Genomic DNA, 17,395 nt, shown 5'->3' with positions numbered 1-17,395 from the left:
CTCCAGTACAGTACTTGGACTGTGGCCCATAGACACTTCTTGGTGGTGGATAAATATGCCAAATAATCTAACTGATAACAGAAGGTTGAACTAGTAATTTCTACAGTCATAAGCAAAACCTTGAGTATTCATAAGAACCATTTTTTCTTTTTTTAATTCTAAGTGTTAATTGAATAGTTTAATTATCGTTTTTCTTTGTACTCTAATACTATTTGAAAAGTGAACTGGCTATGCTATAAGTACCTTTGACCTCTGGTTTATGAATTCTCTTCATTTACAATATTTCCATTCATAATTGAATTTTCCTTTTTTATTATTTTTTTAAACAGCGAGACCATTTACAAAATTGGTAAAGGAAATGCAACTTCATCGAGATGACTTTGAAATTATAAAAGTGATTGGAAGAGGTGCATTTGGTGAGGTAAGATATTTTTGCTGTCAATTGTAGTAATGTAGTTTTTGTTATTTCTGCCTCTGATTTCTTGCTGCAGTTGACATGTGCTTGTCCTAAAGACAAAAGATTCACACAGATGTGTTATAATACTTCCAAATGTGGTATACTAGCATACTACCTAAGTACTACTAAAGGCCCTTTGGAGGAGGGTATCTAATATCTAGTTCTGCCATTTCTGTGACTGGCTAATTCTGACTTCAGACTAGCAAAACAAGTGCTTTTTCAATATGTATATGACTAGGGTGGTCCCACCTAGCAGCTGTACAGCTGAATTTGGGATCTCTTCTCCCACTTGCCATATGTACTCTTCTGTGCTGCTATAATTTAACACAGAACTGGGCTGTTTCTATGGTAGGAACGCAGAGGCTGCTCCACCCATCTGCCTGTCTCTGTAACAATCTGGTAATGCAGAAAGAGGCATTTGGCTGCCTCAAAGGCTGTTGCCTGTCATCTTTGAAGATCAAAGGCTGCTGGATCTGTCTTTTGGACAGCAAGTTGAATCATGTTGGGATGATAGGAACGCCTTGTGTTTTGAGGACTCACCAGTCTTAGGACCCTGGACTGAAGCTTTACTTCTTAACATGCTTAATGAAAGTCTCATCAGTCACAGAAATCCGATAGGCCTTGCCACTGGCAAAAACGTTTATGAACGTGCCCCCTCTAGTAGGCATAGGATACTTGAGACTTCTGGAGAACCTCAAAGACAACTCTTTCAGCACTTAAGTCAACGTAACTGAAGCCATAGCTGTCAGCAAAAGACGTGATTAAGTGGAGAATTTCTAGAAGTAAAAAACTCAGACTTCTTTCTGGAAGCTTCTTTTAAGTAGTACCATGCTAAAGTCAAATATCGTGGCAGCTGCTAATGGCTCACTTGGCCCCATTAGCACTTGGTTACAACCTCTGCTGCCACTATCTAAGGCTGGGCTTCCTTACCTTGATCTGTTGTCATCTCCACAGACATGACTGGGCTGCACAGGGCTTTCATTCCAAGCATGGTGTGTCCTGGACATGTCAAACTGTTTCCCAGAGGGTTTGATTATGTAACAGAGCTCATTCATCGTGGTTGCTGGATATTCAGAAACCGGACATGGGAAGATCAGCTCTGCTCCCTGGACAGAATTTTGTGCAGAACTGAACAGAAATAGGGGGAGGAGAGCATGCTTACACATGTGCAGAGTGGTATTCCTACTGATGTTATTGTTGCTAATGTGTAGGCTGAAGACCCTGTCCCATATTGGAAATAAGCTCATGCAGAAACTTGCTGCAACAGGTATGAACCCTGGAACTTAGCATATTGGATGGATTGGTGTCCTTCTCAGACGTTGGTTCCCCGTTCGTGTTACTGCAGGCCTGAGTAGAGGAGTTGCAAAGCCGTGTTCTTATGGAGGGCTATTCGCCATCGGAGAGTTGTGTGTCTTGAAGTGCCGCATGTTATTCAGGAGAAAAGGTTGTTTTCCTCTTGGTATTGCAGTCAGACCAGAAACTGAGCTAGGAAAATGCTAGGACTGTACTCAACTTGGGTTCAGAAAGTAGTGATATATAGATGTTTGTGTGTTTTTGGTAGTGGATGAATACCTTCAGATTCAAATAATTTTAAGCTGTTTCAGTCACCGCTTTTGAGGAAAGCGGACACCTAAAAAAGAGAGAAATTAATATTTCAAGAACACCTGCCTCTTCCTCTGTTCTATACTCTAACGATCTCATGAGGTAACATGAAGTTTACATGTAGTTATAGTGGGCATAGCTATTTAGAGAACTTGAGCCTTTTAAGTAAAAAGCCCAGACTGATAGTAACTTCTTGACCTGTAAGACAAAAGTTCAGTTTTTAGTGTGTGTTGACCTTGAGTTGCAACACTTTTACAAAAAAGGAAGTGTTATCTTAGGGTAGTGGAAATACTGCATCAGAATCAGTTCACTGATGCATTTCACTTAAGTACTTGTTTTTAACTGGAATATATTATTTGAAAACTGCTTTTAGAGAGAAGAGTTACTGCAAAGAGTTCAGCAGGAAAAAACAGAAATGGGAAAAGACTTTGATAAGACCAAGGAAGGGTTGAAAGCTACAAATTATGTCTAGAAAAGAGGTGTGAGCAGAGAGGTTTATGAGTATATAAAGGGTCCTAGAGAATCAAGACAGAGTAACACATAGCTATCTACGTTTACATTATTTTTTTGATTCGGAGCAGTAGCACAGTTTTGAACAGAATGTCCCTGCTTGCTACGTGTTAATTTGGTTTGAAAGTTGGCTAAACTTATGGGTGCATCTTTGATTTTTCCTGTGAATGGTTTTCTGAAAAAACAGAGTGAAATAAGCAAGGGTCTTATTTCATTCCTCTGTTAGACCTATGAGCGCTCACAAAGGTGGTGGTGGTATTTGTCTGTCAATGTTGCATTGTCTTGTTCCTCTTTTACTTGAAGGATTTAGTTTATAGTTGTAGCAGCTTGAACAGTTTAAATTATGCAGGAATTGCTGATTTAAGTTCATTATACCTTAATCCCTCTTGCAGAGAATATTTTGTTTGTCACTTATGAATTGATCTTTTGACCTTTGTATATACTATACTGATGTAAATGCCTAATATTATAGGCATTATAAATAGTAATTATGTGAAAGTTGAAATTCCATAAATAAATAAAATCTAGTTTCTAATGGGGGTTCTGATCTTATGGCATCTGACGTTTGTAAAGCGACACTTCAGAAGACTGAATGGGGGATCTGTAACTATTTTCTCCTTAGTACATCCATACATATATAGGAACTGTATTACAAATTAGTTGATGGGATTCTGATGTTTATTCATAAAGTGCTTTTGCTGTTGATAAAACAACTATTTGCTAAAAATAAGTTTAAGAAAAAATACTTTTTAGAATGCATAAAGAATTTAATCAGAATTAAGCTAACTATATTCTTATTAGAATTAAGTAGTTTAAATTAAAAAGCTGAACAGCTAAACAAGCCAGACTTCAAAAAGGATGAAAACTACATTCCATTCTCCTGAATGTCTAAAGTAGCTATATCCACAGTTTAACTACTTTAGACTTTTTGGAGAACCTCAGGGGCTTTAGTCTTACCAAAGAACATTTGCATAAATCAGTAGCTTTGAAGAAAGAGAGCTTACACAAAATAGAGGTATAATTATCAGTCAGGATCAGAAATTGATTTTGCCACATAACACACAAGCCAGAGAAACATGGTCTTTGACCAGAGAGTGGATTGAGACTTTGTGTGAATGTGGCCTTATGAACACAACTGCAAAAGCAGTATCTAATTTAAGGCAGATTTATATAATTGCCAGTACTTATCTTTTACTATTGGTGCATTTTTCTTTCTTTCTCCTTTCAAACCAGCAGAACTCAACCTGGTTCTTTACACTTTTTGTCCAGCATTATGAGAAAAAACAAACTGGTAATCCAAAACCACGTGGGTGAAAGTTCATATAACAAGGGAGAACTGGGAAAGCAAGAGAAAAAAATATTTTTAAAGTTCTCATTATTATGCTAATATGAAAAAAGTCTAGTTTCAGAACCTAGAGATTTCTTCTCTAGCCACCTGCCAAAACACACAATTCTCCTTTTCTCGTAAACTAAGGCAGCTACTTTTTAAGGCTCTGACTCCTGGAGTCACTGGCTTGAGAATCTCATTTATTTTTTTCAGAAATTTCATAGTTACAGGAAAAGTTTGAAAAGTCCCTTGAGTGTAGCATGAACGATGGCTACAGTGGAATATAGTTTGAAATGTTAGCTGTCAGAAGCATAAACTGCTCCTCATTCCTCCCCATCTCCTGAGGTGTCTTTACCGGAGTTATCCAGTTGGGTGTTACATTATCATGAATGCCCCACATTACTTTGAGTCTTTCTTCTTGGGGGTCATGTAGGCAGAGAGCTCATGCACAGAGGGCCAGTGTCCATGTGGAATTAAAAAAAAGAAAAAAACCTCTGGAAAAAAATCAGAGCTAAATTGTTTTCTGCAATCTTAATTCTGATTCCTATTAATAAAATGATACAATAAAAAATAAATATTAATAAAATATTAACAAAACGAATGGAAGGACACAATGGAAAATACCTTGTGACTTGAAATTTGCATGTGGCTGACTACTCTCTTCTTTTAGAAACACTGTGGACTATTACTGGAAAAGAAATAATGCCCTTAAAAATTGGGCTTGGTGGGATTTTGCCTGCCTGAGAAACTTCCTGAGAAGTGCTTTTTTTGTGCTGCTTGTTTGCCTCTGCCTGCCAAGGAAGCTGGGAGAGCTAGCGCTGGAGTATGGTGAGAGGGGTAGGAGAAGGATCCTGTGTATGGGGGCTCTCAGGCTCAAAATACTTGTTGCTTTGCAAGCTTCATCTGACCTCTCAGTAATGTACTTGTGAGTCTTTAAGATCACTCTTCCGTATTTTGTGTAAAGGGCCATTTAGGCACATGGCATGAAGTAAGCTTGTTTCAATATGTGTGAATGGCAGTCTAAAGAGCAATTGTTGAAGGAAGAACTGTCTCAAGATGTACATTGTTTCTGAACTTGGATTGTATAAAGTGGCTGATACCTCCTGGAAATATGGCAATATGCGACTGAAACAATTGTTTTCCTTCCCTTGTTTATTACTAAGGATTTTTTTTGAATGAGCAACACTTACTGTGGTTGCAACGGAAGGGTGGAACGTTTTTGCCTTGCTTAGCACAAAAATAACTCAAGTTCTTAATAAGGTGCCCTACCCAAGTATTTCTCCTATTGATGGATTAAAAATACCTTTTCATATAAGTATTGTTGAGGTTCAGACTTGATTTGTTTACTGCTTAATAACAGTACTTGTCACCTGTATTCACCATGCTTAGTCAAGGTCTTAGCTGGAATCAAGACATGTAGAAGTCTGTATGTAAAAATATGTTTCCAGAAGGAAATAAAATAATGGTTGAGAGAATAGGAATGATCCAGTGTGTTTCTGATAAATAATATGGTTCCTAATGAGTAATATTTTGACTAAGAACTCAGATTCAAAAGTGAATATGCAAAGACTAAACTTCCTGTTGACAGTCATGTTTGGCAGTAGGATCCAGTGCTGTCTCTGCCCTTACCCTGTTGTAATCATAGCATTATGGTACTGACTGTAATGTTTGTATTTCTATATACATCTAGAAATTAAGCTGGGACACGGTGAACCTACAGACTGCATTAAAGGATTTCAGTCTCCTGTTCAGAATAATTGGTATTAGGTACCCGACAGGAATTGTGTCTTCCTAAATTGTAGGTTAGCAGCATTCATGACTATTGGAGGTGATGCATAACAGTCTTCATCAGCTATTAGGAGTTAAGAGAGTGTTCAGAATATGATGCAGAAAAAATATTTATTTAGCTATGCTTTTCCACAATATACCCTTCACAAAAATGTCCAAGGGATGAAGAAAGAACCTGTTTTGTTTTGAAAATGCTTGAGAGGAGATTGTTGCTCTCTTAGTCCTCACCAGCTCTGTTGCTGTTTGTGTGGAAGTATTAAGTTACTATGGTGACAGGCGGGTTGTAAGAAGCTGAATAGACAATTCATTGTAGTGCCACTGCAAGACCAGTCATTTGTCTGTGCAGTCCCACTGATTGCTAAGGAATAGCTTAGGTGTTATTCAGGGCCTTGATTTTTGCTTTGCAGAACCTTTCTGGCTAGCACTGGTAAATGATTTCTTATTTGCACAACATGAAGATCCACGTTTCATGTTCAAAAAATTATTTTGCTTTGGAAATGTGCACTATGGAATATTGTATCATCCTTGGTAGTGTTCATATGAACACTACCAATGTGAACACTACCAAGGAGCAACCAGAGTTACTTGCTCATTTGAAATGTAAAATAGACATAAAAAGATAAAGCCATCCAGACCAGTTTTTCTCCAAGATGCAGTATTAAAACTGTTAACTAATGAGCTGTATATCAAAGACTTTTCATATCCAAGAGTATCAGGAGGATAAAGCAGTTTCTGCAGTGCTTTTTCAGTAGTCAATATCCAAAATATCAATAGGATGAAGCAGAGAGTAGTGTGAAAATGGCATATAATAGAAGCGTTAGCTGGGGAAAATGACTATAATATTCAATTATGAATTTGGTAATAAGACACTACAGATAAATTGCTTACATCTGAAATGACATTCTATCTCTTCTAGTTGAAAGGCTTGTGTAAAATCTCTGCTCAAATGTCTAAAGCCATTCTAAATTCCTGCTGAAGGTTAATTCACGGTGATTTTGCACCATTTTATCCATGTAATTTCATTGTCCATTAACCTAAGCAGATCTTTTTTCCATCCTTATTGCTGTTGTCCTTCCTTCCAGTTTTATTTGTAGATAGCAATCATATCCACTTCTCATTTTCATTTTTTCTATTTTGAACAAGCAAAGCTCTTCTATTTTCCCTTTAATATGAGATGCTCTTTAGTTCCTTGATCATCTAAATAGTCCTCCTTTCTACCTACTCCAGACTGAGCTTCTCTCTCTTATGTGCCTTTAAGTGTGTGGTGTTCCCAATGAGGTTATATTTCTACAAGGCAGTAATGTTTACCTGTCCCTGCTGGTGTGTATCTGCCTATGAATTTCAGAATCATATTTGCCTTTTTCTTGACTACTTGTTACTATTTAGCTGATTTCATGGCTGATTTCATGAGGATTACCAACTATGTGTTTGGGTCCATTATCTCCTTTTTTAGCAGATAACTTTGTTTTGTATTTGAGTTTCACCTTATTTCTGAAAGTCCAGTGCTTGAGGACAAAGTGTTTGCTGGAAGTTTAACATGGTGTGAGCATAAATAGAATGGTAGGTAACTTTTTTATCTTTGCATTGAAATTAGCGCCAACATGGTTTCCAATAAGTTGAACATCAAATAATTCATAAGATTCTTAGAAGGAAGTCTTTTTGTTATTGATGTTCATTGTTTTCTGGAAACCTTGTCTTTCATTTAAATGGGTTTTTTGCACTTACTTACACCAGGTTTATGGTTTACATTATTTAAAAAAAACATTGTGATTTGATTTTTTGCTTCATGGTCATGCCACTCAAAGGGGCAGAGTGCAGCAGAAAAGTTCTGTCATGTTTATTCAGCCTGATTTGGCTCAGATTCACACCCTATAAATTTTATTGGGGCATAAGAAAAGGTGGAACTTGGCCTAGGATAGCTTTGCACATTGCAGCCCTAAATGTCAATATCAAATGGTTTTTGAGGATGAAACTGCAGCAAAAGACTTTTATGAAATAATTCAATAAGCAAAGTATTAGCTCTTGCCAAAGTCTAAAAATACTGTTTTAGCTGTATTGTTTCAATCTTTATTTTATTGCAGTATAAGTGAAGCTTTGTTTGAGGCAAAAAACATTGTAAGAAAACGGATGGCAGAAGTAATACAAATTTGATAGGCTGTTGTGGCATGTAGTATCACAGTTGGCTCTCACTTATGCTTCAATGCCTGTTCTCACATTTCTTGACATAAATATGGCTTAAGTTGGTTAAAGTGTAGGCCATAGGATTCATTAGGCTTTCTGATGTCCTTGAGGAAACATCTTTATTGCAGTGTCTTTATTGCTATGAATCTTGAGGGCATGAAGAGTTACAATGATGGTAATCAAATCAGCTGGTGACAGCTTATACCTGTATGGGCTTGCTTGAATGAGGGTTGCAGGAGGACAGCCAACCTGCTCTCTGCAGCTTTTCCTCATTGGAGTTTTCAGACTTCCTCAGTAAAGCAGAATCACCTGAATCTCTCTACCAAACCACTCCAATATTGTTCAGTATTTAGAAATCCTGATTCTCCATTCCATGCTAGCACAGTGAGATGTCAGTTAGATAAGCTTTGTGTCTTAATTTGACCCAAAACAGCTGTTTTTGACACCTGTGTCAAAGGTACTTGGATGACTTAGCCGGTAGCCCATCCCTTTGGCCAGGTAGAGATGTGTAGGAAGAGAATCCAAGGACAGAGCAGAGTTGTACTTTCCCAGCCTCCAGGGACCAAGGGCTTATTGACACCTAACCACAGCTGTAGTTCCACGTTCAGTAGCTTCCAAGACACCTGCTATGTGTATTACACATGTATTAAGCATGTACTTAAATACTTTCCGAATGCTTACTTAAGTGTCCACAACAGCCTGTGGCAGACTTCCAAAACTGTGGAGGGGGGGGGAAATACTTTCTTTAAACTTGCTACTTTTTTGCTTCATTTGATGGTCTTCAATTTCTGTGTTGTGAGAAACAGCAAGTAATTGTTCTCTATTGATCTTCTCCAAGACATTCATATTTTTGTATGCCTATCATATCTGTTATCTCTTCCAGGCTTGGATATCTTAGGTTATTTAGTCTTATACCGAAGCTGTTTGATACCTCTGTTATTGCCTTTCTCTTTATATTTCATAGCTCTGGTATGTCTTCTTGAAAAGGAGAGATGGAAGGATGTGAATTGCAAAAAAAAAAAAAAAAAAAAAAAAAAAAGTAGATGCTATGTGTCTATACAGGCAAAGAAATTTGTTCTAAGTTTTGTTTTTATTATTCTTTCCTTTCTTTATCCTTATTTTTCCCCTTCAAGTTCTATTATAATGTATGTTGCAGTAGCCCTAGAAATGAAGAATAAGAATCAAAATTAATCCTAGTCTTTTACAGTCTATGCATGACACGAACACTTGTTTGGCCTGTAAAATTTTTAAACCTTTGTAGAAGACGAGCAACATTTTTTGTTCTTAAAGTAAGCATCTGTAGTAATGTACGAATCTGTTGCCTTTGGAGCACCTTTGAACACCAACTCAAAACTTTTCTTATGCTAGTAGAGATGGTGTCTTTGTTTGTGCTACTGCAGCAGTCGTCGTATTTAAAATTCAACATCTTGCATGTTTGCCACAATTGCAGATAAGAGGTTTTTGTTTGCTCTTACAAAGTGGTCAGCATGCTTTTTAGTCGAATTTTAAGTATGCCAGAGAAAGAGGAATTAATATTAAAATAAGAAAAAACAAATATTGGTAATACAGTATCTCTGAAGCAACCAAAAAATTGTGTGAGGGATGTAAACTTAGAAATATTGCCCCTTGATGAACAAACTAAAAGAAAGCTAACTTGGGTAAATGCAGAAATACTTTATGAAACAAAGGATGTAGTTTTTTTTAATCAATATTGCTACAAAATTCTTGCTTATAATAGTACTGAGTTTATCAAGCCATAACTTGGTGTGTTCTTCTCTGGTTCAGTTCAGACATCAATGGGGGTTTTAGGATTTTTTTTTTTTCCTTTTAAAAAAAAAAATTGGTAAATGATTAAACTGGATTAGGGAATGAGGTCAAGACAGGACAAAATTCTGCTACTTTCGTGAGGCATCTACTTCCCCCTTCAGGTTTCTTTCCCTGTAAAAAATACTTGCTACTTATTCCTGTTTGGATTTGGGTAATTATCCATTCTGCTGCCTGGTCACATGAATGTTTATGCTCCTATAAGAAGCTGTCCCACTCTCCCCCCTTTCAACTGTAGTACCAGCATGTTTACTGATGCAATAATTTGATAACTATTTAGAGTGAAAATATGAGATTTGACTACTGAGTCCACTTTTTCTTCCACAGGAAACAATTCTCTTCCTCCAGAAAGTTTAAATTGGGCATTTTAATTAGGCCTTTCTATTGAACAGAATAGCAGGAATAATATAAACAGCTGTAGTTGGGGAAATGCTAACTAAGGCTAGGTACTGCAGATCTGGCTCCCCCCCCCCCCCCCAGGCCTGTTCTCGTTTACTCCTTTCTATTTTAATGTTTACACAGCTTCTCAACTGTGTGTGTCCTCCACGATGCCAGGCTCACATCACACCTTAACAGTTGAGCACCCTTCAATTTTTAAACTTCCGCAACCCCGCAGTGCTTTCTGACAGTGATGGCCTTAGATAAAGTGTAATTGATGCATATCTGTGTTCTCATTTGCATGCTATATTTGTACTTAAATGGCTGAGCGATGCTGGGATTGTGGTATAGTGAAACTTGAATGTTGCTACTTCAGGGCTAGCAAAGCTAAACTTGTAAATTGCCTCTGCCCCAGAGCTTCAGTTCTTTTGCAGCAGTTAATCATTTTCTGTTCTGATCTTTTCCATGAGTGGAAATTGGGGCATTTCCAGAATGATCATGTTCTATGTGAAGTAAAATTTAAAACACATAGAGGGTAATGTCAGCATCTTGGAGTTTTACAAACTTTTTAATGCACAGTTTAACTTCAAATGTACCTTCAGCTGTACCAGGCAAATGATTCAATTAAGAGAGTATGCAAGGAGAGTTTTTAACGATAGATTTTAACTATAAGGCGATGACAAAGCTAGGAGAAAAGCTGAGCATTTTAAACCGTTACTAAAGGTCAGTGTCCAACAGTTTCATATGTGCCTAAAGAACCTCAGCTGAGACTTCCTCATTTTACTCATCCTCCCTCCATAGCATGAGCAGTGTCTATGGGAGATGCTCATTACTAGGAGAGACTGAGATGTAATGTAGTTGTGGATATTCTACATAGCATTAAGAAGAATCCTTCTGTAAGCTGTATTTTTCCCCAGCTGCATTTGAAGCTAAATTCTCATGTCTTTCCTGTGGCAGGCACCTGCTGGTCCTTGTCCTAAGATATGCTTCCATTACATAACTCTGTGCAGGTAGTGCACTAGCTGTAGCTCATCCACTGTGTGACTGCTGAGTGGAGCTTCATGCGCTGAGTGGTGGGGGGCTTAGGTGCAAGTCTGCAGAGTGATGTGTCTGAAGTTGATTCTTGTGTTACTGGAGGAGCAGTCTCCCCTCTGCCCCCCATCTGGAGCTTCTTTACTTGCAAGGTGGTTCTGTGTTCCCCTCTTGCCTCCTCAGGGCTTCTGACTGCATTGGGTTGTTCTGCTTGATGCACTATCCCAACCTTGTTGTCTAGTCAGCATCACAGAATTGCTGTATCTTCTGAATCCCCTATACATGATATGGGTTTTTGAGCAACAGAAGAGGTGAGCATGATGTGATACCTGTTACTTTTCCCACTGCTATACAGAGCACTGCTAGAAGCAATGAAAGCTGATGAGATTGGTCAGTTTTATACTTCTGAAATAGAAACAAGCTCGCTGTATAATCTGGTGAAGATGTTGCTGTCCTAGTTATGATTCCCACTTTTCTCTGCCAACTGTAGGATTCCTAATGTAAATTAAGTTTGTGGTAATGATGACTGTAGCACAAGAAGAATTAGTTTTGGTCTTGGAGAATACAAGCCTTGGTGTCAAAATATAGTCTTCGCATTCCTTTACAGTCTAAGCCCTGAAGCTTTTGTATTCTTCTGTTTTTCTTCTACTGTACAGCTATATGCATGACTACTGTTTGTAATAGACCAGTTTAAGCAAGTCTAATACATAGGATGCATGGTAAAATACTTCAAGCAGAGTGGTGAATAAGTAAATTAAACAGAAGCAGAAACAGTATTTAATATCTGCATGCAGTACACAAAAGGACCTTAATTTGAAAATACTGTTCAAGCTTCTGAAACCTAAAATGTAAAATAAATTAGTCAAATGTAGTGTATTTCTGTTGACAGCAGCCTTGCTTGTTTTCTCAGGCTTCCCTTTTAAATGTTGCTTCACTGGTTGAAGGCATGGTGTACAAACATTGCTTGTTCTTGGCAAACAATGCAGCTTTACTACGCATCTTCATATGAAAAGCTTCATACTCTTCCTGTATCAGCCCCCATGTACTTGATCATGAACAGTTGACCACACATGGTGTGTTGTGCATCCAGTACCTTGTAGTAATGGAGGAGCAATGTAGAAGGAACAAAGAATCAAGTTGTAGTTTATCAATATGTATGTTGATTGCTGATGACTGCTTAGTGACTGATTTTTATTAATAATGTTGGAGTATTAAGCTGTTAAAATATTAAATTTCTCTGACCATGCTTTTGCTAAACAAAGATATCTTATTATTTCAGGTTGCAGTTGTTAAAATGAAGTGTACAGAACGCATTTATGCAATGAAAATTCTAAATAAGTGGGAGATGCTTAAAAGGGCAGAGGTAAGTAATATGGCTCTCCTAATGCAGAGGATTTTTAAAATGATATTAGGAAAATTTCATTGAAGCTTTTCCAGATTAAGAAGAATTATTTCATAAGAACAGGAGCTTCATTCTTTTTTCTTCTTTTTCTTAAGCTGTTTTAATGCAATCAAGTCTGACAGTCCCTTCCAGGCATCTGTTGTTCTCAACATTACTGTATATTCATTTACCAGACAGTATGCCCTAGTTCTTACCCTGAATTTATTGGCCAGATTTTTGTTTACAATAAAGGCAAGTTAAAAACTACATGAAAGCTGAGACTGGTGCTACTATGACATTCACAGCTGCATACAACATTATGAAAAGATTCAGAAAGCATGTATTAAGGAGTTGTGCATCCTACAGTTTGTAACAGGCTTTATATAACTGATAAAACTATAAACACTTTGGAACCACAGATTGAGATTGTAAAACAAAATGAATTAAGAAGGTAAGTCTGTTTTTTCAAAAAATAAATAAAATAAAAAGGTATGGTACATCCGTACCTTTTGAAACCTTATGAAAGGAGATGTACTGTAAATGCATAATGGGTACTTCACATATTAGGAAAGGCAGCTTTTAAAGAACCAACTGAGAATATCTTCTCTTGCACTATAGAAGAAAAACCTAAGTCAAGGCAAGTTTATTATTACAAAAATCAACAGTTAAATGAGCAACGGGCTTGAGGGGAAGATACATGTGCTGCATCAATATTTGTAGCAGTAGTAGTAAGAAACAAAGGCTAATGTCTTGCTGCAGACTAAGCCTACTGACCCATCCCTGTCCTACTCTTTTCTCCTTCCTGGCACCACCCCCCACCCTCTCTAGTCTCTCCCTTCCCTTTCAGTAAGTCAGTTCCACCTCTTTTCCCATGAATAAATCTCTTGCCTCTTGCTAAGCCCCTCTTCACCACTGCATTTGCCTGATTTAGTCACACTGTCCATCAGTCCTCACTCTTCTTTACAAGCAGAGGCAGCCACTGCTACTCTACTGTTCTTTGAGCTGTCAGGAGGATTCACACTCTTGGCTGTGCTGAACCACTGGTTTTGTAATAAGGCTTTGCCTATGTGGGGAAATTCGGTGCCATTTCTACACAGATTTCACTCATATTACTTCACTGATCAGTATAGAATTAGTTTAAATCAATATGACTTTGGGAGGTTTTCAAATTGTAATAAAGATACAACTATGCTGGCTTACTTCAGTCATTTTCTAAAGTGATTTAATTAAATGACTTCACTAAATGGCTGTAACTTTTTCACAGACAGATGTCTTGATAAGAGAGGTGATTAGGAAGTATCATCTTCACATTATGTGACTAACTCCTTTTAGACCCTCAGGCAAGCAAGAGGTAGAAGAGGGGTGTATCTACCAGGAAAGAGCTATAATGACCAATAGTTCTCCCAGTTCACACTTGGGACAAATAGCAGTCCAGTTTAGTCCTCTTTCCAACGATTTCTCCATGGGACGGTGATGGCAGCTGTCTTCTCTGCCATACTTCTTTGTCACGAGTCTCTTCCTGTATGGTTTGTTTGCAGGATTCAGCTTCTTACCTTTCCTGGATAAGCAAGATCTTATAACCTGCATATCAAGTTCATAAAACATTTGAGAAATTTCAATTTTCCAATGTGGTAAATCTTGTCAGTTTTAAAATGAAACCTGCAAATATACAATAGCCTCTTAAGTGGGCTGAAAAGCAGACTTCAGATGCTTTATTATCCACTCTATCAGTGGTTCAGGAAGCGTGTTATAATGGTTTTTGGTTTGTGAATTGTAGTATGAAGCATTGTATAACTTATTAAACATAGCAAAAAGTTAATCCAAATACTGCTTATTTGTGTATAACCTGCAAGAAAAAAGATACTGTCTGAAGTGACTAAAATACAGGGAAGATTAGTAAACATCAACTGACACCTGTTAATGGGGGTTGCATGCAAAACCAGGGATGTTACGTACACTGATCAGGTGCACCATTTGTGTTCATTGTTCAGACAACAAAATGTATGGCCGTTAGTGTGTTACTGACCGCAGTTCCAAACCAGTCCCAATTAGCTAATTGGGTAGACTGTCTTGCTTTTCCGGGTATGTCTCATAAGGCATTGTAAACTAGTGGAAGCTGAAAAGGATAGCTTTATGGTGTGAATTCACGATGCAAAGTGTTGAGTGGCATTACTAGTTTGAAAGTGTTCATAACACTCCCTCACCATTTGAGGCTGCGCAATGAACTGGATCAAGTAACATGTGTCTTCAAAAATAAATATATTCGTTTTTTGTGTTGGCAGTCTCCCCAAATAGTGGTGCCAAAACAACAGAGAACTGCTGTACTAGGGCAGGGGAGTGGATTACTTTAAGCTGCTGTTGCTGCCAAACTTTTTGTAGAGTGATACTTTGGCCTTGTATTTGTAAACTTTAAAATCATTTGAGTTAACATTAATTACAATTTATATTTTTTTGCACCAATAATTAATAGCTTTCCAACTTGGCCATAGTATGATCTTCTCCAGTAGGAGAAGTTTGAGCTTTCCAGGAATGTTCTTTCCTTAGTACTTTTTCTGGAAAAGTGGCACCAACAAGAACAATAAATAGATCTTTATCTAGAACCCAAGCACTTGAATTGGCAAATACTGAACATCCTCCTAATGGCTTTCTGAATTGAGTAGTGAAAGAATCCCAAGGTCTGCATCTTGATTGATTTTTTTTTTTAATCCAATAAAAACATTAGTGTATTTTCATAAAGGAGGACTCGCTTGTAGTTTATAAAAGTTCTTTTTATATGAAGAAACTGAGAAAACCTGTGGCACAGAGCCTAGGTTTCTGAAGTGTTGCAGTGTGCTATTTGAAGTAGAGGAAAGATTAGTGAAAATGGAAATGTGTTATACAGGACAAAGATGGACAATATTAGTAATTTTTGCTCATTTCTTACAGTGTTGGCAATGTCTGTAACTGGAACTGCAATGTGAGAGATGTATACATTAAACTATATTTTCACGAAGGTCTTGTTCAGAAGAGCCAGGCTTATTCTCCTACCACCATTATCATTCTGCCACAGATTGTAGTGGCAAGTTACTACTTTTCTGTTTCTTTTTAAATACATTATGGAACAAAGATTCAGTGTTGTCTCAAATTGTTTTGCGGGTTGTTTGGGTTTTTTTTTTTTAAGGCCACAGTCAGGATTAGAATGACTGAATGCCTAACTGCAAACCTGCAGAGATTCCCTAGCTTGTCTCTTGTGTAGACTGAATTCTAATGAATAGAGACCTCTGTTCAGAAATTTTAAATAATCCCATAAAACATGCATATATATTCACCCTGTGAAAATACTTGTAGATATTGACAATGGCTTTTTCCCCTCTCTTCCTTAGACAGCTTGTTTCCGAGAAGAGAGAAATGTTTTAGTGAATGGAGATTGTCAATGGATTACTACGTTGCACTATGCCTTTCAAGATGAGAACTATTTGGTATGTTTGATTCTTCAGCAAACAAAAGCATTCTGCTATGAAAGAACTTTATTTCTGGTAAATTTAAGGATATTGGTGCAATAAATCAGGCTACTTCATGCCTTGCAGCAGTGTTTTGACATTGTTTTTTCCCTTGAAGAAAAACTTCAGAGGACTGCAGGAGAGTGAGAAAGTCATGTCATACTATAGTATATTCAGGGTTAGTTAATCACCTTAAATTAATGAATCTACCCTTAAATAAAGTATATCATGCTTAAGCATTTTTTTTGTATAACTATGCTATAAACAAGTTTGAGATATGCTGATTTTGTGTAAGGACAAAATATTTTTATTTTACTTTAAACAATCAAAATGTCCTTTGAAGCAAGACTGTTAAAATGGCAAAGGTAATTTAACATTTTATTTAAAAAAACTGTGATTAAATTCATATTTGAAAAGTGGCAGAAAAAATAACAGCTTCCCTAAAAGCATTTAAATAAAATATGTAAATCAGCAGACTGGTCATCTCAGTAGTTTTTTGGGATTTAGCAACACTTGACAAAGAAAATACCCATATTTTAAAATGAAATTGTGATGATTATACTGTAAAATTGTTGGTAACTAGAACTGTAACATGCAAGCTGCATTTACCTTTGTCACAGAAGTCAGAAAAGTGCTGGTTAGGCCCTGACATACTACAGCAGACAAACATACAGCTTGCATGTGGTTACCTTGAGGCTAGCTTTGTGGACCTGTAGCACTGTAACACTGGCATAATTACAGTGTAGAAGTTCTCAAGTTCTTAATGCTTTCCAGATAGCACCACAGTAACATGTCATTGTTATAAATAAGAAAAAAGCCTGCTGATGACAACATACATATGGGTTCAGGAACCAAGCATAAGAAAGAGTTGGGAGATAATCAAACTTTCTCAGAGATGCTGGAACAAAACAAACAATTTTAAGAATGTGTCATGTTTAAAGTATTTTTAGAGTAACAAACACACTGTGGCCCAAATTAGCGATCAGGTCTTGGGCCCTCATTCAGTCAATTTGCATTTAATTAGTGCTTTACTTTGTGACAGAGGCAGATTTTCTGCCCCTCAAAGTTTAGTTACCTGTGGCACTGCCTCTGAGGTGAAGATTGCTCGTATTTTGTTCCCCTCAGAAACAGCCTTCAAACTTGCATAAAAATAATTCAAGATGTCCTTAAATGTGGTATTTCCAAGTAGCTTCCATCTAAAAATGCTGCTACGCAAGAAAAAAATTTTAGCTGTAGTTACAGCAAGCAATAGTAGTAACAATATAGAGAGGAGTCTATGTTGCTAATACTGTTTTGCAAAAATCTGTTCCAAGCAAGTTATAGCAATATAATGCACCCCAAGTTCCCAAAGGCATTTTAGATGTTGAAGTTTCACCTGACAGCAGAATTTAGACATCTAACATCAAATTTAAGATCTGGTATCTAAGAAACCAACA

The 17,395-nt window shown here is 37.2% G+C and overlaps 1 protein-coding gene across 9 annotated transcripts in view; it reads left to right on the top strand.

Annotated features, from left to right (window-relative positions):
• CDC42BPB (CDC42 binding protein kinase beta) overlaps positions 1 to 17,395 on the top strand; it is a 96,050-nt gene that overhangs the window by 29,776 nt on the left and 48,879 nt on the right. For all 9 annotated transcript variants that reach the window (XM_067295015.1, XM_067295012.1, XM_067295011.1 and 6 more), the window contains exons 2-4: positions 330 to 421; positions 12,379 to 12,462; positions 15,843 to 15,938. In XM_067295015.1, coding sequence (XP_067151116.1) covers positions 330 to 421; positions 12,379 to 12,462; positions 15,843 to 15,938 — 272 coding nt within the window. The remainder of the gene's footprint in view (positions 1 to 329; positions 422 to 12,378; positions 12,463 to 15,842; positions 15,939 to 17,395) is intronic.

The sequence above is a fragment of the Apteryx mantelli genome, chromosome 4 (assembly GCF_036417845.1).
Source record: "Apteryx mantelli isolate bAptMan1 chromosome 4, bAptMan1.hap1, whole genome shotgun sequence".
Lineage (NCBI taxonomy): Eukaryota > Metazoa > Chordata > Aves > Apterygiformes > Apterygidae > Apteryx > Apteryx mantelli.
This window is presented reverse-complemented; position numbering and strand designations above follow the sequence as displayed.